Source organism: Chelonia mydas, chromosome 26 (assembly GCF_015237465.2).
Source record: "Chelonia mydas isolate rCheMyd1 chromosome 26, rCheMyd1.pri.v2, whole genome shotgun sequence".
Taxonomy (NCBI): Eukaryota; Metazoa; Chordata; order Testudines; family Cheloniidae; genus Chelonia; species Chelonia mydas.
In genome coordinates, this window is record NC_057859.1 from 14,933,962 (window position 1) to 14,961,952 (window position 27,991).

The 27,991-nt window shown below is 65.7% G+C and overlaps 2 protein-coding genes across 5 annotated transcripts; one reads left to right on the top strand and one right to left on the bottom strand.

Moving 5' to 3' along the window:
* Positions 1-1,736: 1,736 nt before the first annotated feature.
* Positions 1,737-9,574, bottom strand: POLM (DNA polymerase mu). 4 transcript variants are annotated; one of them, XM_037886480.2, is made up of 12 exons: positions 9,496-9,574; positions 8,964-9,174; positions 7,648-7,828; positions 7,424-7,513; positions 6,993-7,163; positions 6,559-6,630; positions 5,278-5,398; positions 4,758-4,890; positions 4,379-4,481; positions 3,894-4,127; positions 3,366-3,449; positions 1,737-2,034 (listed from the first exon to the last, which is right to left on the bottom strand). In XM_037886480.2, exons 2-12 carry the CDS (start codon positions 9,143-9,145, stop codon positions 1,948-1,950), a joined length of 1,458 nt encoding a protein of 485 aa, XP_037742408.1. In that variant the 5' UTR covers positions 9,146-9,174; positions 9,496-9,574; the 3' UTR covers positions 1,737-1,947. The 4 variants fall into 4 exon arrangements, with proteins under 4 accessions (XP_037742408.1, XP_043392368.1, XP_037742409.1 ...); XM_043536433.1 differs by having other exon boundaries at positions 3,370-3,449; positions 4,421-4,481; positions 8,964-9,550; XM_037886481.2 differs by having other exon boundaries at positions 4,421-4,481; positions 8,964-9,548.
* A 386-nt stretch (positions 9,575-9,960) lies between these two features.
* LOC102930458 (N-acetylglucosamine-6-sulfatase) lies at positions 9,961-26,045 on the top strand. Its single transcript, XM_037886482.2, has 13 exons — positions 9,961-10,163; positions 17,430-17,489; positions 18,116-18,319; positions 19,673-19,738; positions 20,361-20,459; positions 21,566-21,730; positions 22,059-22,141; positions 22,642-22,760; positions 22,979-23,082; positions 23,423-23,524; positions 24,245-24,355; positions 24,925-25,032; positions 25,527-26,045. The coding sequence occupies exons 1-13, from the start codon at positions 10,038-10,040 to the stop codon at positions 25,668-25,670; spliced, it is 1,491 nt and encodes a 496-aa protein (XP_037742410.1). The 5' UTR covers positions 9,961-10,037; the 3' UTR covers positions 25,671-26,045.
* The last annotated feature ends 1,946 nt before the right edge of the window (positions 26,046-27,991 follow it).

A 27,991-nucleotide genomic window follows, 5' to 3' on the forward strand; every position in this document is an offset into this window, starting at 1 on the left:
CAGCGAGCCCAGCCCCTCCCTGCAATCACCCCCTGGCCCCGCTGCCCTCTGAGTGCGCCCTGCCGGGCCGCCCCAGCTCACTGCCGCGCTCCTGGTGCTGCCCGGGCCCCGTACCTCCACAGCTGGAGGAGACGCTAATGGAAACGGACCAGGAGCCGCCTGGGACCCCCCCACCGCATCAATAATGCAGGGGAGCAGCTTCCAGGCCGGCTCACAGGTGACGCTTTTCACACTTCGTTATCTGCCATTTCCGCCCGACTGGCCGCAGAGGGTGGTGCGGGGGGGAGGACGGGCAGCCAGCTGCTTACCCAGACACCATGCTGCCACAGGGGCTGAGCCCCTCCCCCACCTCGGGAGGGTCAGGGAAACTGAGGCACAAGTGGATAGCACTGATTGCCAAAGCCACCAGGGGTGTGATGCCAGTGCCATTCATAGACTTGGTGCCCCATGTCTTGGGAGCTCCAGGCCAAGGGACTTGCCCACGGCCACGGCCACTGCGATAGAACCTGGGCCACAGACAGCAGGTCAGGAGTCAAGACCTCAGCTCTGTTCCTGGCCTGTAGGTGGTTGTGGGCATCACTGCCCCCCCGTGCCTCAGTTTCTCCATCTGTCCACTGGGGCTCTGATCCGCCTGTGGTCTCTCCATCCCGGGAGCTCCTTGGGGCAGGGCACATGTCTGTGCAGCGCTGGTCACCACGGGGCCCTGGTCTGGGGCAGCCCCTCCAGGCTACTGGGACAACAAGGGTGGGGACTGGGAACTGACCAGGAGCCAGGCTGTCCCTCCTCCCAGCACCCACAGCTTGGGCCCCTCCCCCCTGCCCTGGCCTGGCCTGGCCTACTCCCTTGCACAGCTGGGGCCAAGGCCCAGTGACCCAGGAGGCTGTCAGAGGCCCCAAGGGGGCACAGGGCTATGGACAGATGTGCAATCCCACCCCTGGACCCCAGTTCCACCAAGGGTGGGGACAGAAGCCCCCATCTGTATGCCCAGCCCATAGCCCCCTCTCAGGGCTGGAACCCAGGAGTCCTGGCTCCCACCCGGCTCCTCACACCCTGAAGACAGCCGGGGATCGTGTGGTCGCGCCCTCACCCGCAGCACAGTGAAGGCCCTGGGGACCTGGCAATGGTCCCCCCCCATGCAGAGCAGCAGTGGCAGGAGGTGCTGAACCCTGACTGACCCCAGTGGGGGCCCTAGGGGGCAGACACAGCCCCCCCAGCCGAAAGGGCTGGGTTTGATGGGGCGGGTGCAGCTTGTGGTGGGGTCATGGTGGGAATCACCATGAAATATTCATAGCCCCGCTGCATGCCTGGCACAGAGCCCAGCCGGCTGGGCCCTGGCAGGAGAGACCGAGATACCAGCCTGGCTCCCCAGGCCTTGGCATGCACCATGCCTCACCCTGGCTGTCCGACTCCTGGGGAAGTGGGGCTGGGCACCCCCATGGCTCCACTGCGGGCCCCCTCCCCTGAGCCATAGGAGCCAGCTGTACACGCCCCTGGACCCCCCCACTCGCTCCCTGGACTCCCCCCCCCCTCACTCCCTCCCCCCTGAGCACCCAGCAGTGGGACTGATCCCTTCCCCAGGGGACCCCATCCCTCTCCTGCTGCCGCGGCGGTAGACAGAGCCCTGCTGGCCGGGGCGGGGGGGGCGGGGGGGAGGAGACGCACCGCAAACAGGGGCCACGACCTGCAGAGCTGCTAGTGCCCCCCTCCCCTGAACCAAGCAACCGGCCAGCCAGGAGTGCGGGGAACACGGGGCCGGGGGTTTATTGATCAGCCCTTGGGCGCTGGGCACAGACGCGGGGGGCTCAGTCCACAGGCACCAACCTGGCTGGGTCACCGGGGAACACACTGGAGGCAGCCAGCACGGGTGGCAGTAGGGGCCGTTTCCAGGGCTGGAGAGGGGATTCCTGGGCAGCGAGGGGTCTCTGCAGGGGGCACGTACTCCAGGGTTCAGGCGTTTCTCTGTGCGGGGGGCACATACTCCAGGCCCAGGTGCTGGAAGATTTCTTCTTCGGACGCAGCGGGTAGAAAGAGGTTCTGGAAGGAAAGAAACCAGCGCCCGAGCTGACAGCAGCTCCCCAGGGTGATCACAGCCGGCAGGGCAGGGGACGGGGGGTCCTTACGCGGCAGCTGGAGCCAGGCTAACGCAGACCCTGCTACCGCACTGCTCAGGCGACGTCCCGCCCCGGAGCTACCATGTGCCGGCGCTACACACCCGCAGGCTGCCCCAGAGCCCAGCGCCGCCCGCAGGGCTGTGCCAGGGGAGTTCAGCCCTGCACAGGGAAAGCCCCTCTGATTGGCTGCCTTCCCCACTGCCCCGCCTCCTGAGGAAGGGCAGCCAATCAGGATGGTTACAGGAGGCAGGCAGAGTGTTGCCCCACCACCCCTTGCGAGCTATAGGAGTATTTTGGCAGGGGGAGGGGAACAGCCAGCATCATTCTGGGGGGCTGGGGGAGGAGAGGGGGAGAAAGAGACCAGCAGCTTTGGGTGGCTCCACCCCCTCCTCCCCCTGTGACCAATGGGTAAGTCTGCCCCTGCCCCCCGCCGGGACGGGCAAGGACCCTGGTGCTGCAGAGAGGAAAGAGGGGGGCAGATTCGCTGTGGGCAGCGGTGGTGGGGAGAGCAGAGTTAATGAATGGGAACGTCGGTGGTGGGGAACAGCTGGAAGCTCCCTCGCCCCCTGGCACCAGCAAGAGCCCCTGTGGGGGGCCAGAACTGGGCACCAGCAGCCCCCCACCACACGCCGACCCCCCCACCCCGTGCGCTGTACACCACACAGCACCGGCCACACCGACTGTCCCCCACCGCGTGCTGGGGATCTCAACAATCAGAGTATCGACCAAACCACACGCACCCCGCGCTTTCCTGGGGCCGGTGCTTCCCGCGCTGCCAGGCTCAGCCACACTGGTGCTACCCCAGGCGTACCGGTGCTGTGCCCATGGGCCAGGCAAGAGGGACCGTGGATTTCGCTACCCCTCCGAGGTCAGGGACCCTCCAGGCCCCTGTCGATCGCTGGGCTGCCCGCGACTGGGGAGTCGGCTGAAACTAAGGCTGCGGCTCAACCCCACCGGCTCATGCCAGGCACGGCAGGGAGCGGGCGAGAGGGCATCTGGGGGAGGGCAGTGCCAGGGCCTGCAAGGGTCGTAGGTAGGGCCCAGCACCTGGGTGTCCCTTGGGTGGGGTAGCGAGGGCCTGGGGATCCCTCCCGCAGAACAAAGGGTGCAACCACCTGCCCTGGGTGGGCTCCTCTGGGTGCCAGGTCTCTGCAGGAATATCACCACCAGGGGGCAGGATCGAACCCCAGTCTAGGCTTCCCCGGACCCGTCCATTCAGCCCCGTGTCCCCACCCACGCCTGGCGCTGCCGTACCTGCCTGGTGTCGTACAGGGCATGGCTGTTCAGGACCATCTTCCTCTCACGGCTGGCGAAGCGCCGGAGCTCGCGCTCGAAGTGCTGGGGAGAAGGGAGCAGAGCCCGGAGTTACCGCCGGTCGCTCGGCAGAGACCGGGCAGGCCGAGGGACTCGGAGCCTGAGGTCAGGGCAGGGCCTGGCCCCGAGGTTCTGGTTCAGACCCAGCTGGGAAGCGCTGACCCGGGTTCGGATCTCGGCTCCCCTGCACATGGGGCATCTGGCCCATTGGAAAGGGCTGTTTGGATCCAGATTCAGAGCGCAGCATGGGTGGGGCAGGGTGCGCTGGGCTGGGATCTAAACCCCCCGGCCCCCTGCCGCAGGGTGGGACAGGCTCAAATCTAGAACCCCACCGCAGCGGAGCTAGGCCCTAGAACCCAAAGCCTCCCCTGTAGGGGCTGGCTCATCTCTGGCACCTGCCACGCCTGCATCCGGAGGCCTGGCCCTCGCCCATGTCTATCGGCTCCCCCTCCCTGGCCAGTCACCTACCCGGGAGCCGGTCCAGCCAAGCAGAGCGAATGGGAACTGACTGACCGGAGCCACGACCAGGTCCACCCTGACGGCCTTCCAGCCTCGGGCCGCGCCCGGGCCCCCCTGCGCCTCCAGGCGGAATATGGAAAAGCACCTCTCGAATCGGTCCATGACGTCCCTGCCCCCGAGCGGCTCAGGGCCCTCACGGAGCCCGTAGCTGTTCTCCTGGCTGTGCTGATAGAGTATCAAACCCTGGGGGTGGGGGGAAAGCACGCACCTCAGCCGCGCGGGGGTATTTCCTGGGCCACCCACCCCACCCGCCTAGTGCCGGCCCCGAACCACCAGCTCCCAGTCACCTCCAAGAGCCCAGGGAGAGAACCCAGGTGTCCTGGCTCCCAGCCACCTGCTCTAACCGCCAGACCCCACTGCCTTCCCAGAGCCGGGCTCTCTCCCCCGATCTGAGGTCTTTAAAAATGAACCCCCAGGTCCTGCCCCTCCCGCACCTGGCTGTCCAGCCAGCTGACGACGCGGCTCAGCAGCCCCACCTCTCTGCCTTCCTCGGGGTGTGTGAGGAGAAGGTCGACGTCATGGCCACGCGGCTTCCCCCTGCGCGGGGAGAAACGGACGGTCCCTCAGCAGCACGTACGCCCCAAGCCAGCAGGGATTTCCCACGCCCAGCGGGATTAAGAGGCAGGGGCCTGTCTGGCTTGGGGCTGGGATCCCCCGGCACAGGCCATGCACGCTGGGGAGAGCACGGCCGCACACACGCGCATGCTCCCAGGGAGACCTGACGTTGGTTCTTTCTTTGCCGTTTCCACTCGGGAGGCAGCAGGATGGCAAGCTGATGCCCTCCCCGCAGAGAAGGGCCCCCCAGCCCGTTACCGTCTGAACCCGCCGGCCAGCGTCACCGAGGCTCCGGGCAGGAACCGCTTCACCGCCTCCTGCACCGCCCGGCTGGTGGACTCTGCCTCACTGCGCTCCACCGGGGTGTTGAGGTCATCGTAGTGCTGCAGCCCTGCAGGAGAACCACGGGGGCCGGCGCTCAGGATCCCAGGGCCCGAGGCTCCTCCCCGCGCCCTGCTGCGTGGGCCGCGCCACGTCTGGCCGTGAGGCTGCCGGGCTCAGTGCTTCCTGTCAGGAGCACACGGCCACCAAGGAAAGCTACCGGGGCCCACAATACCAAACCAGCAGCAGCCCAGGTCCAGCCCAGCTCATGTCTCCCTGCCCCTGGGGACTCGCCCCTCCCACGTCTGCAGAGTCCAGGCCAGGGCGTAGAGGGCCCGTGTGACAATGCCAGGCAGCGTGGGCCGGGAACGAGAGCCTGAGGGACCCCCAGTGGGCGTCCGTGTCCAGCAGCCTCGGGGCACAGCCCCGCCCTGGTGCTTCTCCCGCAGTTCCTCACCTGCTTGCTGCTGCCTGGTCAGTTTGGTGCTTCGCTCCTGCAGGTCCAAGAACGTCCGGAGCCCCTCCTGGTACCACCGGCTGGCCGTCCTCACCCCAACCCCGAAAATCTTGGTGAAGAGCTGCGGAGACGGTGCTGGCTGTGAGTGAACCCGTGCGATGGCACCCCCTAGCGGCTGCACTCGCAGCCGGGATAAAGCAGCTACTACTGGTGGCAGCCAGGGGAGCGCTCCTTTAGCTTAGGAAACAGAGTTAGAGGAGCTGGGAGACCTGGGTGGTAGTGCCAGCTCCTCCACGGTGTTTCATGTGTCTAGTAATTGCTCAGCTGTGTGTCCTGGGCCCTATACTGCTAACAGGGATCCCCCCTTCAGCTCAGCTGGTAACTCTACCATATAATTAACCTGTCAAACACACACCTTACGGCTCCAGCCTGTACCCGGGAAGGGACCCTCACCGAGAGGCTGAAAGAGACACGCCGTGAGGTCCAGTCATGGCTGACCCATGGTGCCATCAGGAGGGAACCTGTCTGAGCCTTTTCAACACCACGGCCAAGGCCCATAAACCCGCTGGAGCTGGCAGGTGGTTAAAGCAGCCACCAGAGGGCAGCCGGGAGCAGCCGCTGAATCCCCAGCTCAGAGACCCCCACATCCGAAACCAGGCCCAGTGTGTGCCCCACCCTGGCCCCAGCTCAACCCCCTGCTCAGGATCGAGGGCTGGGGCCTCCAGAGATCGCCTAGCCCAGCCCCCGCTGGACCAGCCAGGGCTCCTGGGGGCAGAGGCGGGCACGTCTCAGGGCTCTCCAGACCTGGCCCGGGGCAGGCGTGAGCTCAGGGGGAGCCGTGTGGGCAGACAGGGTGGGCAGCTCTGGCAGAGCGGTGGTGACAGGGCAGAACGAAGCTCCACACGGGAGGATGAGGCAGCTCAGGGCCGGTGCAGGCGATGGAGCCTAGAGAGAGCGATAGAGACGCCAGGGGAGGGTCCCCAGGGGGCAAGCAACATGATGGAGCCAGGAGACTTGGACTCCAGCATCTCTGTGAGGGCTGCCGAGTCGGAGCCAGTCCCCAGCTCCAGCCCCTTGGCACAGGCTGGCACCACGCCCCTCTGGGACAGAACCCACCCTCCCTGCCCACCCACCGAGCCCCAAGAGAATCCCCACCGGCCGCGAGCAGCATGGGGCATCAGACACTCGTTCCCAGTGGCAGGGGGCAGCAGCCAGGGCCCACGAGCCCCTCGACCCCACCAACAGCACCCAGTCACATCTCCCCCCCCCCGGCTCTAGTACCTTCATAGTCCGGTATCTCTCCGACAGCTTCACTCTCTCCACCTCCGCGCAGACGCCATCTTCCAGCACATCCTGCCCGAGAGAGACAGCCCTGAGCCCAGCGCCTGCCCCTCCCATGGGGCCGGAGCGGTGCCCTCAGCCCAGCCCCTCGCTGCAGGACACGACATCCCGGTGCCAGCTCCAACCTGGGACAGCCAGGGGCTGCAGGTTGTGGCCGAGGGGCACTGGCAGAGCTGGGGGGCAGGGAAGGGATGGCAGGGGGCTGCGGGTCAGGGTTGAGGGGCACTGGCTGAGCTGGGGGGCAGGGCAGGGATAGCAGGGGGCTGCAGGGTCTCTCTGGCTCTCTCCAGGCCTCAGGTTCAGTACCCCCAGATCAGGCCACCCCCCCAGGCCTGGCTCCTGGGGGCCCTGTGGGGCTAGCTGGGGGGAGTTACCTGGATGACCCGCCGGGAGTGCTCCCCGATGCCAGGCAGAGGCCCCAGCTCCTCCAGGGCGCCGAGCCGGCCGGGCAGGGCCTTCAGCACCGAGGCTGCCCTGGTGAATGCCAGGCTGCGCCCCTCGCTGCCGCTGAACCCCGCCTCCTCCGCCAGGGTCTCCAGCGCCTCCTGGGACAGAGCAGAGTCACTGCGGGGTGGGGGAGTCAGGGAGCCAGACTCACCCCCCCCCCCCCACCAGGCACCGGGAACTGCAGCTCAGCCCCATGGCAGCCAGGGGAACCCCAAGGGCCTCCGAGCGCCCCCAGGACCAATCCCCCCAGCTTTCGCAGCAGGCCCTGCCACCTCCCGCCCCTCCCAGCTTCAACACCCACCTCCCCTGGCCGTAGTGCCCCCCCAGCCCCTCCCCGGCCCCGTGGGGCAGCCTGTACCGTCAGTGGCTGGTTGCTGTGGAGAAGCGGGGTCCGGCGCTGGCAGGCGTACGGTGCCATCTGCCGCCCATGCGGAGCCAGCGCTGCCACCTGGGGAGGGGAGCGGGGGGGAGGGAGGGTGTCAGTGCCAGGAACCCAGGAGACCCTCACCCTGCCCAGCCCCCAGCATGCCCCGTCTCCCCTTCCTGCTCAGGGGCCAGGAGCCCCCCCCGCCCCCAGCTCACCCTGAGGCGGTGCCGGGACTCAATCTCCACGGGCCGTCCGGCCCCCATGCTCTCCGTGAACCAGCTGATGTCCAGCAGGGCGGGGTCCCCCCCGTCACCGCACTCCTCCCGCTGTTGCTCCAGCCACTGGGCCACCTCGGCCCCCGAGTTCTGCTCCGACACCACGTGGGTCACCGCGGCACTGGGGAGCCGCCACCGGGCGGGGGAGAAAGGGATGAGAGGGGGCGTCAGGCTGGGACCCCAGGAGGGAATCGGGGGAGCGACGTGAGTCTGGGGGGCTCAGGCTAGGACAGAGCATGGCTCTGCCCTCCACTTACCCCATGCCTGGGCTCTCCACCCCACCCGCACAGCTCCGCCGGTGCTCCTCACTCCCAACCCGCAGCCCCCTGCTAGCCCAGCCCTGGGGTTCCTCACCCCACCCCCACTCTGCCAGTGCCCCTCACTCCTGACCTGCAGCCCCCTGCAACTCCAGCCCTGGGCTCCCCCCAGCTCTGCCGGTGCCCCTCAATCCCCACTGCAGCTAACCCAGCCCTGGGCTCCCCCTGCACCCGCAGCTCTGCCAGTGCCCCTCACTCCTGACCCGCAGCCCCCTGCCAGCCCAGGGCTCTCCCCAGCTCTGCCGGTGTCCCTCACTCCCGACCCACAGCCCCTGCCAGCCCAGCCCAGCCCTGAGCTCCCCCCAGCTCCTTCGGTGCCCCTCACTCCCAACCCGCAGCCCCCTGCTGTCCCAGCCCCGGGATCTCATGGGGAGGGAAGAGACCCATTAGAGTTTTCCGAACGCCCCTCAGTACCAGCTAAGGGGGATCCAACCCACCGGGACCCAACAGCCTTGCCCAGGCTCAGTTGGATCCACCAGGTGCCACACCAGATCCGGTGTCCCAACCAGGCCATGTCTCCCTCCCATGTCACCCCACTCAGCCAGGGGGAGATCAGGCCAGGAGCAGCCCTGGGCAAGCCTAGCGCCATCAGGGTGCCCCTCCACTCTGGGCCCCAGGAACCCCCGGGTTGGGGGAGGGTGTGATGGGTGACACCGACGAGTGAGTGGGGGAAAGGGGCGCAGCCGGGGCCACCCCTGCCTTGTGGGGCACCTGTCAGGCCCGGCCCTTCTGGGCTTTGCCAGGCCTCGGATTCACAGGCCCCTCATCCTGCCAGGCTGGCCAGCTGCTCTCCCTGCCCCCCAGTTGGATGCCCTAGGCTATGGAGGGCTGGGGGGCTGCAAGGGGTCAATGAGGTGAGGCTGGCAACAGCCATGGGGTCTATGGGGCGGTGCCCCATCTCCCCCTTGTCCCGGGTCGCCCACCCAGGTCCCCTCTCACCTGTAGGTCCTGTCCACACGGAAGCCCTTGGCCCGGGCCAGCTGGGTGAGAAAGGCCCTGCGGCTGGCACCCATCCGCTTCTCCACCAGGCACAGCACCACGGCGGGGAAGCGCCCAGGCCCTGGGGGCCCGGCTGGTGGGGACGGGGCCCGTCTCCTCCTCTTCAGGGGCACCAGGGCCATGGCCACAGCGGGACCCCGGGCAGGATAGGCTGGGGGAACACGGGGGAGGTGTCAGGGACAGTAGCCAGGGTGCCCCACACAGCAGGGCCCCCCCAAAACTCAGCAGGGTCAGGGAGTGGGGGCGGGGGCAGGCCGGGGCTGCGGAGAAAGGGTAGGACTGGCGGGCTATGGGGCTGGGGGGAGGGCTAAGGGGGGGTCAGGGCTGGGGGGTCACCAGGGGAGCTCTGGGGGAGGGGATTGCACGGGGGTTTATGGGGGGGCTGGAGGAGGACAATGGGAGGGGCCCTATGGAGGGCCTGGAGCGGGGGGGGCGCTCTGGGGGGAGGGGGCCTGTCCGCCCCCGGCCCAACCTGCCCAGAAGCGACGCGTGAGCCTGAGGCGGAAACGCCCCGGCTCCACGTGGGTCAAAGCCGGGCGCAGCCACGCCCCTTATGCAAATATAGCCACGCCCCCTCCTGCGCTCCTGGAGGTGCCGGGTCGTATTGGAAACCCAAGAGTTGGGTGGGCACCGCCCACTGCTAAAGGACCGCCCCGTTTGGGGCGGGGCCGGGGCCGGGGGCGGGGCTTGCCGGGGGCGGGGCCGGGCCGGGGCATGTGGGGGTTTGTGCAATTGCAGCTATCATATGATCGGCAAAGTTGCGCTTCCTGGAAGAGCGCTGGGGGCTCGGCGCTGGGCAGGGGATCGGGGCTGGGGGCTGGGCAGGGGGCTGGGCCAGGAATCGGGGCTGGGGGCTCGGCGCTGGGCAGGGGATCGGGGCGGGGCTGGGGGCTCGGACCTCGGCGCTCGGCGCTGGGCAGGGGCTGGGCCAGGAATTGGGGCTGGGCTCGGGGCTGGACTGGGGGCTGGGTAGGGGGCCGGGGCCGTGCAGCCTGTGGGGGTCACACCCCAGCCATGGGGCACCTGGCGAGCTGGGCTGCCCTGCTGGTGCTGAGCGCCACCTGGCAGCTGGTGCTGGGGGGCCCGCACAACATCGTGCTGATCCTGACTGATGACCAGGACACGGAGATCGGGGGCATGGTAAGTGCCTGGGGCCGCCAGCCCCTCCCTGGCCACAGGGCGTGGGCACCGTTACTGCCAGCCCCCCCCCCCCCCCGTATGCTCCCCGTGTCATGGGCCCCTGTAACACGGTCACACGTGCCATGGGCCCATCCGCGCTGCCAGCCTCACCTGTGTGCTCCTTGTGCCACGGACCTCACAGCCCCTCTAGAGACCTGGTGTTTGATCCCAGCCCAGCCACTGAGCAATCCTGGGCAAGTCACTTCCCCACCACATGCCTCAGTTTCCCCTTGGCAGGTGGATGTTGGTCGCTACTCCATGAGCGAATGTCCGTGAGCGGTTCAGGGCTCGCAGTTCAGTGTTATGACCCACCACTCCTGGGTTCACTGACACGTCAACAGGCTTCTGGAATTCGCGCTCTGTGGCATTGGAGGGTGGGAAATTGCCCCTCTGAGTCAAACGCACCTGGGTTCTCCACCACCCTTTGTGCCTAGCCATTGGCCCCCTCACCCGGATGCTGTCACCTGGGGCTCTCAAAGGCGGGTCAATATCGTTATCCCCGTGTTACAGAGGGGAAACTGAGGCACAAAGAGGGACTTGGCAGTGGACTTGCACAGTAAGTCAGTGAAAGAGCTGTGAACCCAGGTGTCCTGGCTCCCAACCACCTGCTCTAACAACTAGACCCCACTCCCATATTCTGTATAAGCCGTTTATGCTCAGGGCAGGGGAGCGGTAAATGCCCTTAGCTGGTGGAACCCGGTCTGTCACTCGTGACCCACAGCAGGCCCACTTCCTCCTTCCACTTCTGGTTCTGCTCCTTGGCTCCCAGGGCTGAGCTGGCTGTTACCCCAGTAACACAGTCACGCATGCCACGGGCCCATCCGTGCTGCCAGCCCCACCCGTGTGCTCCCCGTGTCACGGCCCCTATAACATGGTCATGCATGCCACGGGCCCATCCGCGCTGCCAGCCCCACCCATGCGCTTCCCGTGTCACAGCCCCTATAACATGGTCACACGTGCCACGGGCCCATCCGTGCTGCCAGCCCCACCCGTGCGCTCCCTGTAGCAAGGATCACACAGCCATGGCATGGTCCTGTGATAGTCGCCCCCCTTTGTAAAGGATCCGTGGCTGCCGGGCCCCTGTGAGAGCTGGTGCTCGCTGTTCTGCCACGGCTGGGACCCCTCTTATAAGCTAAGATTGGGGGTGCAGCTGACACGGTTCTATCCCCACTGCTAGATTGAGCCACGTTCCACCCACGGCACAGGCCCGGGGGCACCGATCGGGGCCACACTGCATGGCTATGCCATGGCTTAGCCATGTCACAGGCCCTTGGGGACACAGTAAACACACAATGCGCAGCCCAGCCCACCCATGCTACTGCCTGCCCCACCGCCCAGCCGCGCCACCCACCCCCGCCGCAGTGGGACTGACCCAGATAGTGCCAAACTTCCCCTAGACAGGGCGCTCTCCTGGAGCCAGCAGAGCTGGGTTCTAATCCTGCCTCTGTCGGTGGCGATGGCAAGTTACTTCACCGCCCTGGCTCAGTTTCCCCTCTCACCGTGTGTCGGTCTCGCCTGTTCAGACTGTGAGCTCTTCAGGGCCGGGCTGTCTCCCAGAGGGGGGCTGTGTCCGTACTGATCCCCGTCAGGGCGCTGGTCGGCCCCAGCCTGGCAGTTGTTTCGAGTCGCTGGCGCATGACAGGAGCTGGGGTGTTTGGCGCGTTCTGTGCAGCTGCGCAGGGTTTATTACCGCGTGGTTAACCCCGAAGCAGCTGACGGTTCACACTCGGAGCTGGTGGCTCTGCTGACCCCGGGGGATGCAGGGGGTTGCCCGCATTTGGAAGAAAAGCAGGATCCGAATTGCTCTCCGAAGTGCAGTGCTCCCCGTGGATGCGTGGTGGGGTCCGTCTGTCCCAGGAGGGCACGGAAAGCCTGCAGCTGGGCGGGGTTGATGACTGACCATCATTGGCATGCTTGGGAGCTTGGTGAGCAAGCGGGCCTGATGGAGGGAGGGGGCTGTCCAACCGCCGTGGTGGGAAGGGCGGGTCTCATGGTTAACCTCACAGCTCCTCTAGAGACCTGGTGTTTGATCCCAGCCCAGCCACTGTGCAATCCTGGGCAAGTCACTTCCCCACCACGTGCCGCAGTTTCCCCTTGGCAGGTGGATGTTGGTCACTGCTCCATGAGCAAATGTCCGTGAGCGGTTCAGGGCTCGCAGTGCAGTGTTATGACCCGCCACTCCTGGGTTCACTGACGCGTCGACAGGCTTCTGGAATTCGCACTCTGCGGCGTTGGAGGGTGGGAAATTGCCCCTCTGAGTCAAACGCATCTGGATTCCCCACTCCCCTTTGTGCCTAGCCATTGCCCACCTCACCCGGACGCTGTCACCTGGGGCTCTCAAAGGTGGGTCAGTATCGTTATCCCCGCGTTATAGAGGGGAAACTGAGGCACTAAGAGGGACTTGGCCGTGGACTTGCACAGTAAGTCAGTGAAAGAGCTGTGAACCCAGGCGTCCTGGCTCCCAGCCCCCTGCTCTAACCACTAGACCCCACTCCCATACTCTGTACAAGCTGTTTATGCTCGGGGGGTGTAAATGCCCGGGGGGAACCCGGTCCGTCACTCGTGACCCACAGCACGTGCCACTTCCTCCTTCCACTTCTGGTTCTGCTCCTTGGCTCCCAGGGCCGAGCCGGCTGAACTCCGAGGGGAAGCACCCGGTGTCCTGCCGGCTGGGACGGGAGCCTTCCCTCGGGTGCAGCAGGCATTGGGCTGGGGCCACGCTGGGCCAGAGCCCGTCTGGGAGCTGCCGGGAGCATGGCGCCGTGTGTCAGGTCACCTCTACGCCGGGCGATGGAATGTCAATCCTTCAGGCACCGCCTTTCCCTCGCTGCCGTGCCAGCCTGGCTGCTCCATACCCTTAACACCACCCACAACTCTGGAGGCCAGAGCGTGAGGGGACATGCTGGGGGGACCGATCCTGCTCTGGGCTCCGCAGGGTGGACGTGGCGACCAGGGACCGCAGCTTGGAGCTGTGCGGGGTGACTCCAGCTGAGGCTCTGCCCCCGATCACCTGGGTCACGTAGGGGCCTCTACGCGATTCTCTCGCCTTGGCACCTTACACACATCGCTCCCAGGCCCCGACCCTGCAGTGAGCCCCTGGTGGAGACCCGCTTGCTGGATGGGCACCGGGTGCGATCCAGAGGTGCCAGGTGTGTGGGCCGGGGAGTTAGAGCAGGGGAGAGCAGCCTTGGGGGAGCAGCAGTCACCCCCCTCCTCTCTCCCCGTCAGCCCCTCTGGGTCCAGCAGGCTCTGAGCCCGGGGGCCAGGGCCTGATTCTGGTGCGTTGCCCCCGGGGTGAATCACGAGTGACAGCCCGGGAATCGATGGAGCAGAGCCAGCGGGGGAGGGGAATCGCGCCCCAAGGACCAGGCAGGGGACAGTGGCTGGGCCCAAGACGGATTTGGATACTGGTGTCAATCTGAAGTGACTCTGGATTTAGCCCAGGCCAGGCTCTGAGCCTGGCCGAGCGGCTCCCCAGCAAGCCCTGCCCTCAGCGTTGCTGTTTAGTATTGCCCTCCTCACGAGGCTAGTCCTCCGCACCCCGACCAGCCGATTGCCCCAGCGCCAGCCTTGTGCAACCCCCTCCCTTCCCCCTGTGCAAACGCTGGGCTGAGCAGAGAGGTCAAGAGATCAGCGCCCGGCCCTCCCCCCTCCCCCCACTGGGCTGCACTGCTGCTCTCCCCTCCTTCCTGAGCTGGGGGTGTCACGGCTCCACAGGGTCCTCTCCACGGCTCTGGAACAGTCCCTAGCAGGACCCCATCAGTGTGTCAGCCCCCCGAGGGTCACACTCTCACTGGGGCCAGCCCCTCAGCTTCCCCGCCTCCTGGGACCGACCCCCAGAGCCTTCAGCACCCCGGGGTCATGCCGTGAGCTCCCTGCAGCGAGTCAAGTCCCCGGGTTGGAACCTGAGGGAGACTTGTACCCCCAAAGGGAGCACTGCACCCCACCTTCCCTAGACTGTGGTCACGCTCAGCCAGCGCGGTAGGAGCAGTCGGGGTTTATTCGGTGTCTGGAACACAGGGTGGAAAGTCCTTGGTTAGCACAGGGAGCGGAAAGTGACAGCCTGGTCCAGCAGGGTCAGCCCAGAGCCCTCTGCCCCCTCTTTGGTGCCAGTCCAGGAGAGACTCCTGCTTCCCGCAGCCCCACACTTAACACCCCTACCTGGCCCCTCCACAGCCCTTTGTTCTCCAGCTGCTCCCACCCAGCTGGCTTCCTGCGGGGTGGGGGGAGTGCCTTAGTTGCTAGGTACCAAATTTCCGGGGGAATTGGAGTGGTCATTGTCCTTTCAGGCTCTGGATCTCTGCAAACAACCTAGTCCCACTACCTAGTAACCATGCAGCACATGAGGAAACTGAGGCACATACACTATCCATACAAAATACGAAAAATGCCCACTTTGTCACAGGGAGATTCTCCTTTCCGGCTGGGTCTCTCTCTGCTCTGGTCTGTCAGCCCCCTTGTGCAGGTCGAACCCCAGGCCCTCAGTGGTGAAGCATCAACTCTTCGAGCTAGCTGCTAATTAGCTGGTAGCAGTAGTCGGTTGTTCGCCTCTGATGCAGAACAGCCCCAGTTGCACCCCACACGGTCACACCCACCTCGCATGTGCGGCCACTGCAGCCCCATGTGCTTTAGTCAGACACAGGGTTTTGTGCTCCGGGCAAGTGTACAAGGTTGCCTGGCCTGTGACCAACAGGCCCAGCCAAGCGATCTGATGGGCCCGTCTGGCCTTAAACTCTACAGATCATGGGGGTTCCTAAAGCACAAATGATACACACCAAGAGTCTCTGAAATGCAGCCAGCTCTGGGGTGGAGCGTAGCGGGCAGAGATGCCAAGGGAAAGCCTGAGCATTCCAAAATGACCGGGGGTGTCTCAGAGCTCTCAGGTTTAAGGTCTTTCCCCTTTAACAATTCCACATTTATCGCTAACCCTAATTGCTGTGTTCTATTGAGTTGTTCTTTATACAGCACCATGCGGGGCGTGGGGGGGAGGGAGAGGGGGGATATGATGCCCAGTTCCTAAGCAACTGACAGTCAAAGTGACACTTTCCAGAGCAAAGGGTAGCTCTAGAGGAATCACCGCAGTGAATCAGACCAGGGTCTATCTGGCCTAGCTTCAAGGAGCTCCCTGTAGAGTAAATTCCTTCCTGACCAAGCTGGGAGAGGTTGCAAGTGCTTTGGAGGACAGGATTAAAATTCAAAATGATCTGGACAAACTGGAGAAATGGTCTGAAGTAACTAGGATGAAATTCAATAAGGACAAATGCAAAGTACTCCACTTAGGAAGGACCAATCAGTTGCACACATACACACACGGGAAGTGACTGCCTAGGAAGGAGCGCTGCGGAAGGGGAATCTGGGGGTCATAGTGGATCACAAGCTAACATATGAGTCAACAGTGTAACACTACTGCAAAAAAAGTGAACATCATTCTGGGATGTTGTCAGGGTTCCTTCCCCACTCTGAACTCTAGGGTACAGATGTGGGGACTGGCATGAAAGACCCCCTCAGCTTATTCTGACCAGCTTAGGTTAAAAACTTCCCCAAGGTACAAACTTTGCCTTGTCCTTGAACCGTATGCTGCCACCACCAAGCGTTTTAAACAAAGAACAGGGAAAGAGCCCACTTGGAGACGTCTTCCCCCCAAAATATCCCCCCAAGCCCTACATCCCCCCTTTCCTGGGGAAGGCTTGATAAGAATCCTCACCAATTTGTACAGGTGAACACAGACCCAAACCCTTGGATCTTAAGAACAATGAAAAATCAATCAGGTTCTTAAAAGAAGAATTTTAATGAAAGAAAAGGTAAAAGAATCACCTCTGTAAAATCAGGATGGAAAATACCTTACAGGGTTTTCAGATTCAAAACACAGAGGATCCCCCTCTGGGCAAAACCTTAAAGTTACAGAAAACAGGAATAAACCTCCCTCTTAACACAGGGAAAATTCACATAAACCAAAAGATAAACTAATCCGCCTTGCTTGGCTTACCTCTACTGGTTGCAATATTGGAGACTTGGATTAGGATGGGTTGGAGAAGATGGATTTCTGTCTGGCCTCTCTCAGTCCCAAGAGAGAACAACCACGTAAACAAAGAGCACAAACAAAAGCCTTCCCCCCACCCAAGATTTGAAAGTATCTTGTCCCCTTTTTGATCCTTTGGGTCAGGCGCCAGCCAGGTTAGCTGAGCTTCTTAACCCTTTACCGGTAACAGGATGTTGCCTCTGGCCAGGAGGGATTTTATAGCACTGTGTACAGAAAGGTGGTTACCCTTCCCTTTATATTTATGACAGATGTATTAGCAGGAGTGTTGTAAGCAAGACACGAGAAGTAATTCTTCTGCGCTACTCTGCACTGATTAGGCCTCAACTGGAGCATGGTGTCCAGTTCTGGGTGCCACATTCCAGGAAAGATGTGGACAAATTGGAGAAAGTCCGGAGAAAAGCAACAAAATGATGAAAGGTCTAGAAAAAATGAGCTATGAGGGAAGATTGAAAAACTTGGGTTTGTTTAGTCTGGAGAAGAGAGGACTGAGGGGGGAGATGATACCCGTTTTCAGATACATAAAAGGTTGTTACAAGGAGGAGGGAGGAAAATGGTTCTCCTTAACCTCTGAGGAGAGGACAAGAAGCTATGAGCTTAAATTGCAGTAAGGGTGGTTTAGGTTGGGCATTAGGAAAAATGTCCTGTCAGGGTGGTGAAGCCCTGGAATAAAATGCCCAGGGAGGTTGTGGAATCTCCATCACTGGGGATTTTTAAGGGCAGGTTGGACAAACACCTGTCTGGGGTGGTCTAGAGAATACTTAGACCTGCTTTGAGTGCAGGGGACTGGACTAGATGAGCAATTAGTGGCTGGCACATGCCCTGAAGCATGCGGGTTTATAAAGGTGTGTTCTGTCTAATGAAACCATCAATGTCGATCATACGCAGGGAATGGCTAATTCTTTTTTTCAAATCCGGCTACAGTTTGAGGCCTGTATGATACCCAGCAGCAGTGAGTCCCATAGGCCATTTCAGAGATTCGTGGGCTGTGCTCCTGTTAAGGAAGAGGGGGATGGGAGTGTCTGAATTCCCTTCTCTAGTCTTTCCACTATTTTATATGCCTCTCTCGCCTCCCCACGCCGCCGTACGGACTGGTCCGTCTGTTCCCTGTCTCCTTGAAGGGGCGGGCGCTGTTCTGTCCCTGCCACGTTGGGTTCACGGCTGGTGACTGGTTCTGTGTCTCCTTACAGACTCCGATGAAGAAGACGCAAGCCCTGATCGGCCAGGCAGGTGTCTCCTTCACCAATGCAGTGAGTGCCATGGCGCTGTAGGGACAGCCCTGCCGGAGACCGGGCAAACTGGCCCCCTCGTGGGCCACACCGCATGTGCCCCGGGCGGCTCATGCACAGCTCTTCCTCTGGTCTCCTGTCCGTGTGGGGCAGGGGGACTGGCCGGGGACAGAGCCCGAGAGCTGCCTCAGCAGCTGAGACCACGGGAAGGGGGAGCCCAGACAGCACTGGTGGGGCAGACGGGGGCTCCCTGGCACTGGAGATCAGAGCCCCTGGGGGCTCTCAGAGGGGGGTCCCCTGTGGCCACATGGCTGGGGGGCCTCCTGGCCTGATCACCGGGACCCCAGCCTGGCGCCCACTCGAGGCCTTATGACCCAAAGGCCTGGTACGTCGCAGTGGGAATCCCCCCACCCCCCTTTTCAGCGGCCCAGGAGTGGCCTGGCTGCCTGACCAGAGTCCCCTGCCCTGCCTGTGCCCGGGGGGCCCTGCCAGCCCTCGGCCAAGTGTCCGGGACAGCAGCCTTTGTCTGGTGCTGCTGCCAGGAAGGGGAGCAGGGGACAGGCCGCCCCTCCTGGGCTGGGGGATGCGCCTGCAGACCCCCGGGAGGGCTTCTGGGGCCGGGGCTGAACGTCCGTCTCCTGCCCCAGTTCACAGTCACGCCCCTGTGCTGCCCCAGCCGCAGCAGCATCCTGAGCGGGCGCTACCCCCACAACCACCTGGTGAGGAACAACTCCCTGGAGGGCAACTGCAGCAGCCTGGCCTGGCAGAAGAGCCAAGAGCCGCTGGCCTTCCCCGTCTACCTGCAGAGGCAGGGCTACCAGACCTTCTACGCCGGCAAATACCTCAACCAGGTAACGGGCCCCCCCCACTGGCACCACGGGGCCGCACACCCGAGAGACCTTGCTGCGTGACACAGGCCATGGCCAGAGTGCTATGGCTGGGCAGGGAGTGGGGCTAGTGGGGAGAGCAGGGGGCAGGGAGCCGGGACTCCTGGGGTCTATCCCCAGCTCTGGGAGGGGACTGGGGTCTAGTGGTTAGAGCAGGGGGCTGGGAGCCAGGACTCCTGGGATCTATCCCCAGCTCTGGGAGGGGACTGGGGTCTAGTGGTTAGAGCAGGGGGCTGGGAGCCAGGACTCCTGGGTTCTGTCCCCAGCTCTGATAGGGGAGTGGGGTCTAGTGGTTAGAGGGGAGGCTGGAAGACCCAAGACTGAGCCTGCTTGAGTTGGAGAGTCCTTGGGGTGGTGGTGGGGGGCCTTTGCTGCCTGCCACCTCTGTTCCGGGGGCCCCTTACGGGTGGTGCTGGCTGGGCAGGGGCTGTCGCTGGCCACGCGCTGGGGAACACCTCCTCGCTGCAGCCCGGGCGGCTGGCAGGGGACCCCAGTGCCCAGCTCCAGGGGAGGGCAGGGGCCACTTTCCGCTTTGAATGCCCTGGGACTTGTAGCCGCTGAACCAATGGGATTTTCACCACTGAGTTCAGTGTGTTCAGGATCTGGCCCGGTACCAACAGGGTGTTGCTGTTTGGGGCAGAGGGAGCAACCAGGAGCTCTCCGGCACATCCCGTCATCCAGCTGCACGGTAGAGCCCCAGCTGGACCCCGCGAGAGCTGACAGTCCCAGGGAGCTGGGGGGCCGGGTGGAGGCCGAATTGAGACGGCTGTGCAGCAAGAGGGAGGAGCCCAGGGTTAAGCGCTGGACCACGGTTGCCTCCCATGGGCTCTTTAGTGGCTAGGAGCTTCGCCCAGTGGTTTTGGAGCCTGGGGGCTGGGAGCCAGGACTCCTGGGTTCCATGCCAGCTCTGGAAGGGGAGTGCAGGCTAATGTTTAGAGCAGGGAGGGTCAGGACCCCGGGTTCTACTCCCAGCTCTGCCGCTGACCACATGTGCAGGATTGCACATAGCACGGGCCTCTCTGCCTCAGTTTCCACAGTGAAACGTGAGGCTAGTGACCCAGCCCTGCCTCACGAGCAGGGCCATGAGGGTAAATGGATCCTCCTTTGGGAGGCCGTGGGACGCTGTGTGGATGCATAGAGGTGTCTGTGTGGACACCCCGAGCATTGAACCAGGAGGCCGATGGCCCCGGGCTGTGCTTGGCTGCTGCGGCTTTCCCATCGCTGCCGGGGTTGGGGGGTCAGAGGCAGGAGCTTGGTCGGTTTCCTTTGTCCTCTGAGCAGTGAGCGTGTGTAACCGGGGCCTCTCCCCCTTTGCAGTACGGACACCCGGCGGCCGGGGGCGTCCAGCATGTGCCCCTGGGTTGGAGGTACTGGAACGGCCTGGTAAGTGCCAGCTCTGCCTCCCGGCAGCCTTTGGGCTGCGTCTCGCGGCTTGCTCTGACCCAGGAGGCCTGGAAATTGCTGGGCCTTGCGGGGACCCGGTGGCCCCAGGTTGCTGCAACCCCTAACCTCGGGGTTGGGGGACCCAGGACTGAGGCCCGCCCAGGAGCCAAGGTGACGGGCTGCAGAGGTTTAGCCCGGATCTGTTTCCTGCTCCAAAGAGCTCCCAGCATGCGTGAAGAGATGTGGGGGGAACATGGGGTGGTGATGAGAGAAGGAGCAAGTGCCTGTTGGACCCTAGTGTCCCAGCTAAATCTAACCAAACAACTGCATTTTGTCTCTCTGCTGTCTCCCCCAGCCCTTGGGATTCTCCTTCCTGCCCCGCTGCGGCGTCCCTGTGCTCAGGGACCAGCAGCCACGCTTCACCCCAGAAGTGGCCGCACTGTGGTTGCATGGTGGGGTGGTGAGCCCCTCTGGGACAGAGACTGACCTGTAACAGCCAGTCTCCACCCCCCGCAGGGTGCCGTGGGCGGGTGGGGCGCTGCGAGGCGAGGGCAGCTGGGCAGTGAAGGTGTGGGGGCTGCGGGTAGGCAGGGTGCGGCTGATCCCTTGGGCTGCCCCGCAGGTGGGGAACTCCCGCTATTATAACTACACCCTGTCGGTGAACGGGCAAGAGGAGCAGCATGGGCAGCGCTACCAGGACGACTACCTCACGGATCTCATTGTGAGTCTCTGCCCCGCGCCCGCTGGCCAGCCCCGTCTAGCTGCCACGCTGACCTCGCCAGGGGCCTGGAGCTGGGGCTGGTCAGGGGCCTGTGATTCCCACCCAGGATTTATGCTACAAACTGGGGCTCCTCAGCTGGGCGTGGGGCGATCGAGGGATAATCGAGTCGCCAAGGTGAGGGGGTGTGAAAACGGCACAGGGGGTCGGCCAGCTAGGGCCGTGGTAATGGCCCGCGAGTCGTCTGTAGTCAGTGTCCTGGTGCAGTCGCCCCGTCCCGGCACCGTGGACCCCGGCTGGGGCTGGAGCGGAGAAGGGCTGCCAGGAGCCGATCTTAGCAGGGGAGCCCAGACAGCTGGGCTGCTTGAGCCTAACGCGGCGCCGGGGGCTCTGCTCGCTCGCTGTGAACACCTCGGGGCGACCGCCAGCGCGGGGCGCGGGGCCACACGGGGGTAAACAGGCGAGGGTCCAGCGGGGGCTGAAGCTGAGAAGGGTCCAGCTGCCCCAGGGAGGCGCTAGATCGGTGCCCGACGGGGCGGACCGGACGGAGCTGCCCCATTGCCCATCCTTCTCGGACTACATCTCCCATGATGCACTGTGCGTATGCCACAGTCACCCTGCTCCACCTCCCCTCAGCAAGAGAGGAGGCTGTGGTGCATCATGGGAGATGTAGTCCAACTGGGGAGCCCAGCCCAGGGGGGCGACGGGTGCCTGAACTGCTGCTCCCGGAGGCACCACGTCGACATTGCCCGTGGGCAATATTCCCCATTTCGGCTTTTTGACAAAACTTGACATTTCCTAGGCATGCCCCTCCCCACACTCCTCCCACCCCCCCTTCCCCACCCCCGTGTCCCTCCCAGCCCTTCCCCACCCCACCCCACCCGCCTCTCATGGCTGCCCAGTAGGGGTGGGGGAGGCCTCCGCGGAACCCCATTGATCCCTGGCTGGAGTGGGTGCTGTGGGGTGACACAAGCCTCCCCCACAGCACCGCCCCACCCCCACTGGCCCACAGCTCTCCACCTCCATCCCCTCCCTGGGTGGGTCCGTCTGTCCGGCCCCCAGGGCTCTGTCCCCCCCCACCAGCAAGGTCTCTGCCCTCCTGCCTGCAGACCAACCGGAGCCTGGAGTTCCTGCAGAAGTGGTCCCGCCCGCCCTTCCTGATGGTGCTGGCCCCGCCCGCCGCCCACTCCCCGTGGACCGCGGCGCCAGGCTATGCCACGGCCTACAGCACCACCAAGGCACCCCGGGACGGCAGTTTCAACGTCCACGGCAAGGTGAATGGGGACGAGGCGCCCGCCACGCACCGTGCCAGCATCCCGCGGCCCTGCCGGTCCCCCGCGGGGCCAGGGTGGGGGTGGGTCTCTCCCCTGGCGCGGCCGATGCCCCTGTCACGGGGGGCCGTGGGCTGGGGGTGTGACCACAGGGCTGGGCTCCAGGAGTCCACCGTGTGCTCCAGCCCTGCTCCCAGCACCGCGGCCAGGCAGTCCCCTGCGCTGTGACGCCCCCTCGGGGCAGAGGAGGTTACTGCGGGGGCGGGGGGCGCAGCCCCAGGCTGGGGAGTTGGGGACACTTCCCCCCATGACCGCCCCCTTCCTCTTGCAGGACAAGCACTGGCTGGTGAGACAGGCCAGGAGCCCCATGGCTAACACGTCCATCGAGTTCCTGGACAAGGCCTACAGGGAGAGGTGAGGGGCCGCACCCCGCGGGGGGGTCAAAGGGGGCCCAGTGCAGCACAGGTCGGAGCCGGAGGCTGCTGAGCTGGCTGGGAGGGGGCAGGGTTGGGGGACTCATTGGGGGAGGGGACCGGGAGGGGGTCAGGAGATGGCCCAGGGATGGGGGAGGGGTGGGTGGCCCTGCCTGGCTTGTGGGGGGGTTGAGGACGTTGTACAGAAGGGACCGCATTAGTCTGATCTGGGACGGGTGGGGGGGACACAGGCCGGGCGAGCCTAGGGGTCTGGTCGAGGATGGGCAGGGCCGGGATATCTGCGGGGGGACCACGGATCTGGTCTGGCCAGAGATTGGTGGCTCTAAGGGCAGAGGGACCCATCGTGGTGGTGGTCTCGCCTGGGGAGGCAGGGCTGGCTGGGGGCCGGAGGGGGAGGGGTCCCGGCCCAGGGTGCAGCAGCCCGCGTGGGAGCAGGTCCCTGGCTGGGGGCTGGGGCCGTTAACCCCCGCGTGCCCGCAGGTGGCAGACTCTGCTCTCGGCGGACGACCTGGTGGAGAGGGTGGTGGGCCGGCTAGAGGCCCTGGACCTGCTGGCCAGCACTTACATCTTCTACACCTCGGACAACGGCTACCACGCAGGTGAGCCCCCGGCCACCCCTCTGCAGGGCAGTGCCCGGGCTCCCTCCAGCACGGCCTGGCCTCGGACCCAGGCTGGGGCCGTGGAGCCGGGCCTGTGGGCTCAGCACGGAGGGGCTCCGGTTTTAGGGGTCACTGGTTCCATCCCCGGGCTCCCTGCAGGCAGTGGGGGAGGGGGCTTCCCGGGTGGGTGCTGGTGCTGACCCCTGCCCTCCCCGCAGGCCAGTTCTCGCTGCCCATCGACAAACGCCAGCTGTACGAGTTCGACATCCGGGTGCCGCTCCTGGTGCGGGGGCCGGGCATCAAAGCGAACCAGACCCGATCGGTAGGTGCCCCCCCCAGCCCCTGGTGGGCAATGCTGCCGCTGGGGCTCCTGGGAAATCTGGGTTCCTGTGCCCATCGCGGGTCCTGTCTGTGCCCAGAGAGTGGCAGAGTCCCCGCCCTGTCCGCACGGCCCTGCCCTCCTCAGGAGCCAGGACGCCTGGGTCCTGTCGGCCCTGCTCTGGGTTAGCCCCTGCTCGTCACGGCCAGACGGGAGCTGGGCTGGGTGGGAGCGGGGCAGGCGGGCGGACGTGCTGGAGCCAGGGCAGGGACCAGGCCAGGGCCTGCCCTCCCCATGCCAGCCCCAGGACGCACAGTGATTTGTGCCCCTCTCCCCCGCCCAGGAGCCGATCCTCAATATTGACCTGGGGCCCACGTTCCTGGACATCGCCGGCCTCAACGTCTCGCAGACCGCCATGGACGGGCAGTCCTTCCTGCCGCTGCTGGTGACGCTGCCCAGGCCGCCGGGGGGGTGGGGAGCAGGGGCCTGTGGGGGGAGCTCCTGGCGACCTCAGCCTCTTCCAGCAGGGGGTGCTGGGGGGAGCGGGGCCGGCCAAGGTGCTGGCTGGGGGCTCCATGCAGGGGGTGCTGTGGAGAGTGGGGCAGGGCTGCCCCAGACTCTCCCAGCAGGGGGCGCTGTGGGGAATGGGGCAGCCGCTGGCTGTGGGGGCTCCATGCAGGGGGCGCTGTGGGGAGTGGGGCAGCCGCTGGCTGGGGGGGCTCCATGCAGGGGGCGCTGTGGGGAGTGGGGCAGCCGCTGGCTGGGGGGGGCTCCATGCAGGGGGCGCTGTGGGGAGTGGGGCAGCCGCTGGCTGGGGGGCTCCATGCAGGGGATGCTGTGGGGAGTGGGGCAGCCGCTGGCTGGGGGCGCTCCATGCAGGAGGCGCTGTGGGGAGTGGGGCAGCCGCTGGCTGGGGGGGCTCCATGCAGGGGGCGCTGTGGGGAGTGGGGCAGCCGCTGGCTGGGGGGGCTCCATGCAGGGGGCGCTGTGGGGAGTGGGGCAGCCGCTGGCTGGGGGGGGCTCCATGCAGGGGATGCTGTAGGGAGTGGGGCAGCCGCTGGCTGGGGGGGCTCCATGCAGGGGGCGCTGTGGGGAGTGGGGCAGCCGCTGGCTGGGGGGGCTCCATGCAGGGGGGCTGGTCTAACCACCGTGTGCTTGGCCCCAGGTGACCCCGGCGCAGCCCAGCGCGTGGCGGGCGGATTTCCTGGTGCAGTACACAGGGGAGGGGTTCCCGGACGGGGACCCAGCCTGCCCGGCCCTGGGCCCAGGGGTATCGGTGAGTCCGTGCAGGCCGAGCCCCGTTGCTGCCGGGGGAGCCGGCGTCACTGTGCCTGGGCCCACGGGGGAGCCGTCAGGGCCAGGCCTCCCCTCCCCCGGCCTGCGGTGCCAATGCAAAGCAGCTGATCTCCACACAGTGTCATTTACAAACCCTGCCTGGCCCTCCCTGGCCCGCAGGCACCGTGCCTGGCCCTGCACAGAGCCAGCGCCCAGGGTGCCCCCTCTGGCATCTTCCCTCCCCCCTCCAGACCCCCATCGCCCCTCCCTCCTCCTTCCCAAGGGCTCGCCTTGTGCCCAGAGCTGGCTCCCAGCCCCAATACATGGACTGGGGGCCCCACTGGCTGTGGGGCACTGGGGGGAGGGCTTGCACCCCATAAGGACAGTCTGTCACAGCTCAACCCCGCTGGCTGTGGGGGCTGGGCCCCCCTCTGGGGAGTGATGGTCAGAAGGCCGGGGGATGGGTGGGTGGGTCCATGGTGAAGGAGGTGTTGGGGATGCGGGCGGACTGGGGGGTCAGCGGGGGCAGAAGAGGCTGTAATGCGCTGACAGTGACCCCTGGCCTCCCAGCAATGCTTCCCCGACTGCGTGTGCGAAGACGCCTTCAACAACACCTACGCCTGTGTCCGCGCCCTGCATCCCCACGGCCTGCAGTACTGCGAGTTCGCCGACAGCCAGGTGAGCCAGGCCCTGGTGACCCCACCCGGGCGCCAGAAGCTGCAGCCAGCACTGCCAGCTCCGTGCCCCCTGCCACAGCGCCCTACGCTGCACGGGGCTGGGGCCTGTCCCCTGGCAGGGGGCGGGGCGGGGAGCCAGGCAGAGCTGGTTCTGCCCCCCTGACTGGCAGGGGGGAGTGAGGGGGAGCCAGGCAGGGCTGGGCCTGCCCCCTGGCGAGGTGGGGGAACCGGGTTGAGCTGGGCCTGGCCCCCAGGGCTGGCGGGGGGAGCTGGGCAGGGCTGGTTCTGCCCCCCAGGGCTGGCAGGGGTGGAGCCGGGCAGATCTGGGCGGCTGGCAGGGGGATCTGGGGCTCCGAGGGCGTCCTGGTTCCGACCCCCAGGGAGGCCGTTGCCCATGGAGCCCCCTGGTTTGCCCAGGTGCTCTAGGTGGGGCTGGTGGGGTGGGAGTTCCCCGGGCTCCGCCCTGCTCCGCGCTGACCGGTGTGGCTCCTGCAGGCCTTCGTGGAGCTGTACAACCTGACCGCTGACCCCCAGCAGCTCCGCAACGTGGCCCAGAGCGTGGACCCCACCCTGCTGGAGGCTTTGAACAAGCGGCTGATCAAGCTCCAGGCCTGCGCAGGGCCCAGCTGCCGGGCCTAGGGGCGCCCGCCCCCCGGCTGTGCCAGGAACCCTCCAACGACTCAGCGCACTCCAAACACCCGGGCTGGATGGGCCCTGCCCCCTCCCGACCTTGGCCCCTTCCCAGGTTGCCCAGAGCCCAGCGCAGGATGCCAGGGGCCCCAGGGCTGGACAAAGGGGCTCCCCCATTCTGAGTCCCCCCCCATTTGCTGCCCCCCAGACTTGGGCTCTACCCTCAGGGATATTTCCGTCTTCATCCCAGTTTGTAGCTCTGCCTGCTCCACCCAGCATCCCTGCCCCTCCTCGGCTGATTCCTCTGGCCCTGGAAGCTGCTGGGGTCCCCGATCTTCCCCCCGCCCTGTGACATGAAGGTGAAATAAATTCTGGTTTGTAGAAGGGGCCAGGCTGTTTGTTTGCGGGTTCCTCCCTGGAGGTTCGGCCCCGTGGGACGGGGCTCGGCCCTGCCACCCCACCTGGGCTGCTGGTGAGACAGGCCCCCGTGGGCCACCCAGACCCTCCTCACGGTGCAGGAACCAGACTCCCCACCTCCACCGCAGACCCCTCCGACACCTTCCCCACCTTCCAGCCCCATTTCCCACAGCCCCAGGTCCTGTGGTCTCGGGAGGTGGCAGGAGGAAAGGGGTACGAGGGGGGGGGCAGATTCTGCTCCTTCCTGTCTCCTCCCTCCCTTCCCATTGCTCATGCAAATCCCCAGCACAATGTGGGTTTGTGCCCTTTGGGGCCATTTGCATCTGAGCAGCTGCTGGGCTGGAAGGGCTGGGCTGTGTCTCCCAGCATGGTGAGTCCGGGGAGCGCTGGGGGACTTGGGGCTCAGAGAGCAGGCCCTGCGGGGAGCAGCTCCATGCAGGGATGGCTTAGGGCTGTGAGCACCTTTGGATTCCCTGACCCGCAGCCCCCTGCCCTGGGCTCCCCCCAGCTCAGCTGGTGCCCCTCACTCCCGACCCACAGCCCCCTGCTAGCCCGGCCCTGGGCTCCCCACCCCACAGCTCTGCCGGTGCCCCTCACTCCCCACAGCCCCCTGCTAGCCCGGCCCTGGGCTCCCCACCCCACAGCTCTGCCGGTGCCCCTCACTCCCCACAGCCCCCTGCGAGCCCGGCCCTGGGCTCCCCCCAGCTCAGCCGGTGCCCCTCACTCCCGACCCACAGCCCCCTGCTAGCCCGGCCCTGGGCTCCCCACCCCACAGCTCTGCCGGTGCCCCTCACTCCCCACAGCCCCCTGCGAGCCCGGCCCTGGGCTCCCCACCCCACAGCTCTGCCGGTGCCCCTCACTCCCCACAGCCCCCTGCTAGCCCGGCCCTGGGCTCCCCACCCCACTGCTCTGCCGGTGCCCCTCACTCCCCACAGCCCCCTGCGAGCCCGGCCCTGGGCTCCCCCCCCCACAGCTCTGCCGGTGCCCCTCCCGCCCCACAGCCCCCTGCTAGCCCGGCCCTGGGCTCCCCACCCCCCAGCTCTGCCGGTGCCCCTCACTCCCCACAGCCCCCTGCGAGCCCGGCCCTGGGCTCCCCACCCCACAGCTCTGCCGGTGCCCCTCACTCCCCACAGCCCCCTGCTAGCCCGGCCCTGGGCTCCCCACCCCACAGCTCTGCCGGTGCCCCTCACTCCCCACAGCCCCCTGCGAGCCCGGCCCTGGGCTCCCCACCCCACAGCTCTGCCGGTGCCCCTCACTCCCCACAGCCCCCTGCTAGCCCGGCCCTGGGCTCCCCACCCCACAGCTCTGCCGGTGCCCCTCACTCCCCACAGCCCCCTGCGAGCCCGGCCCTGGGCTCCCCACCCCACAGCTCTGCCGGTGCCCCTCACTCCCCACAGCCCCCTGCGAGCCCGGCCCTGGGCTCCCCACCCCACAGCTCTGCTGGTGCCCCTCACTCTCCACAGCCCCCTGCGAGCCCGGCCCTGGGCTCCCCACCCCACAGCTCACCCCCAGGCTGAAGGCTCCCACAGTGGGGGGGGACAGGGCTGCTGACTAGATCCAGCAGGGGATGCCGTGGGAGGGCGCCATGGGGAGTGGAGCAGTGACTGTGGGGGGCACCATAGGGAGCGGGGGTGCCATGGGGAGGGAAAAGGGGGGATGCTGGAGGCTCTTTGGGGATAGGCTCCCCGCTGCCCCCCCCCCCACCCTGACCCCACTCTGGGTTCCTTTCAGAACATCTTCGGGAAGAGCTGCAGCCCGTGAGTACAGCAGCCTCCGGGCTGAGGGCTGGGGGGTCCCTGGCCCTGGCCCCGCCGCGGGATCGGTCCCTGGAGGCCAGAGCCCGGATGGGCACATGGGGGGCGGGGTAGGGTGACCAGGCCTCTGATATTAGGGGCTTTGTCTTATACATGCAA

Coding starts and splice junctions, on each gene's coding strand:
- POLM (XM_043536432.1), bottom strand. CDS start 9,145: ATGGCCCTGGTGCCCCTGAAGAGGAGGAGACGGGCCCCGTCCCCACCA. Junction 4,482..4,757: donor CTGGCCGGCGGGTTCAGACG/GTAACGGGCTGG, acceptor CTCCCCGCGCAG/GGGGAAGCCGCGTGGCCATG. Junction 2,035..3,369: donor CATGCCCTGTACGACACCAG/GCAGGTACGGCA, acceptor CTTTCCTTCCAG/AACCTCTTTCTACCCGCTGC.
- LOC102930458 (XM_037886482.2), top strand. CDS start 10,038: ATGGGGCACCTGGCGAGCTGGGCTGCCCTGCTGGTGCTGAGCGCCACC. Junction 19,739..20,360: donor GGAGGTACTGGAACGGCCTG/GTAAGTGCCAGC, acceptor GCTGCCCCGCAG/GTGGGGAACTCCCGCTATTA. Junction 24,356..24,924: donor CCCTGGGCCCAGGGGTATCG/GTGAGTCCGTGC, acceptor CTGGCCTCCCAG/CAATGCTTCCCCGACTGCGT.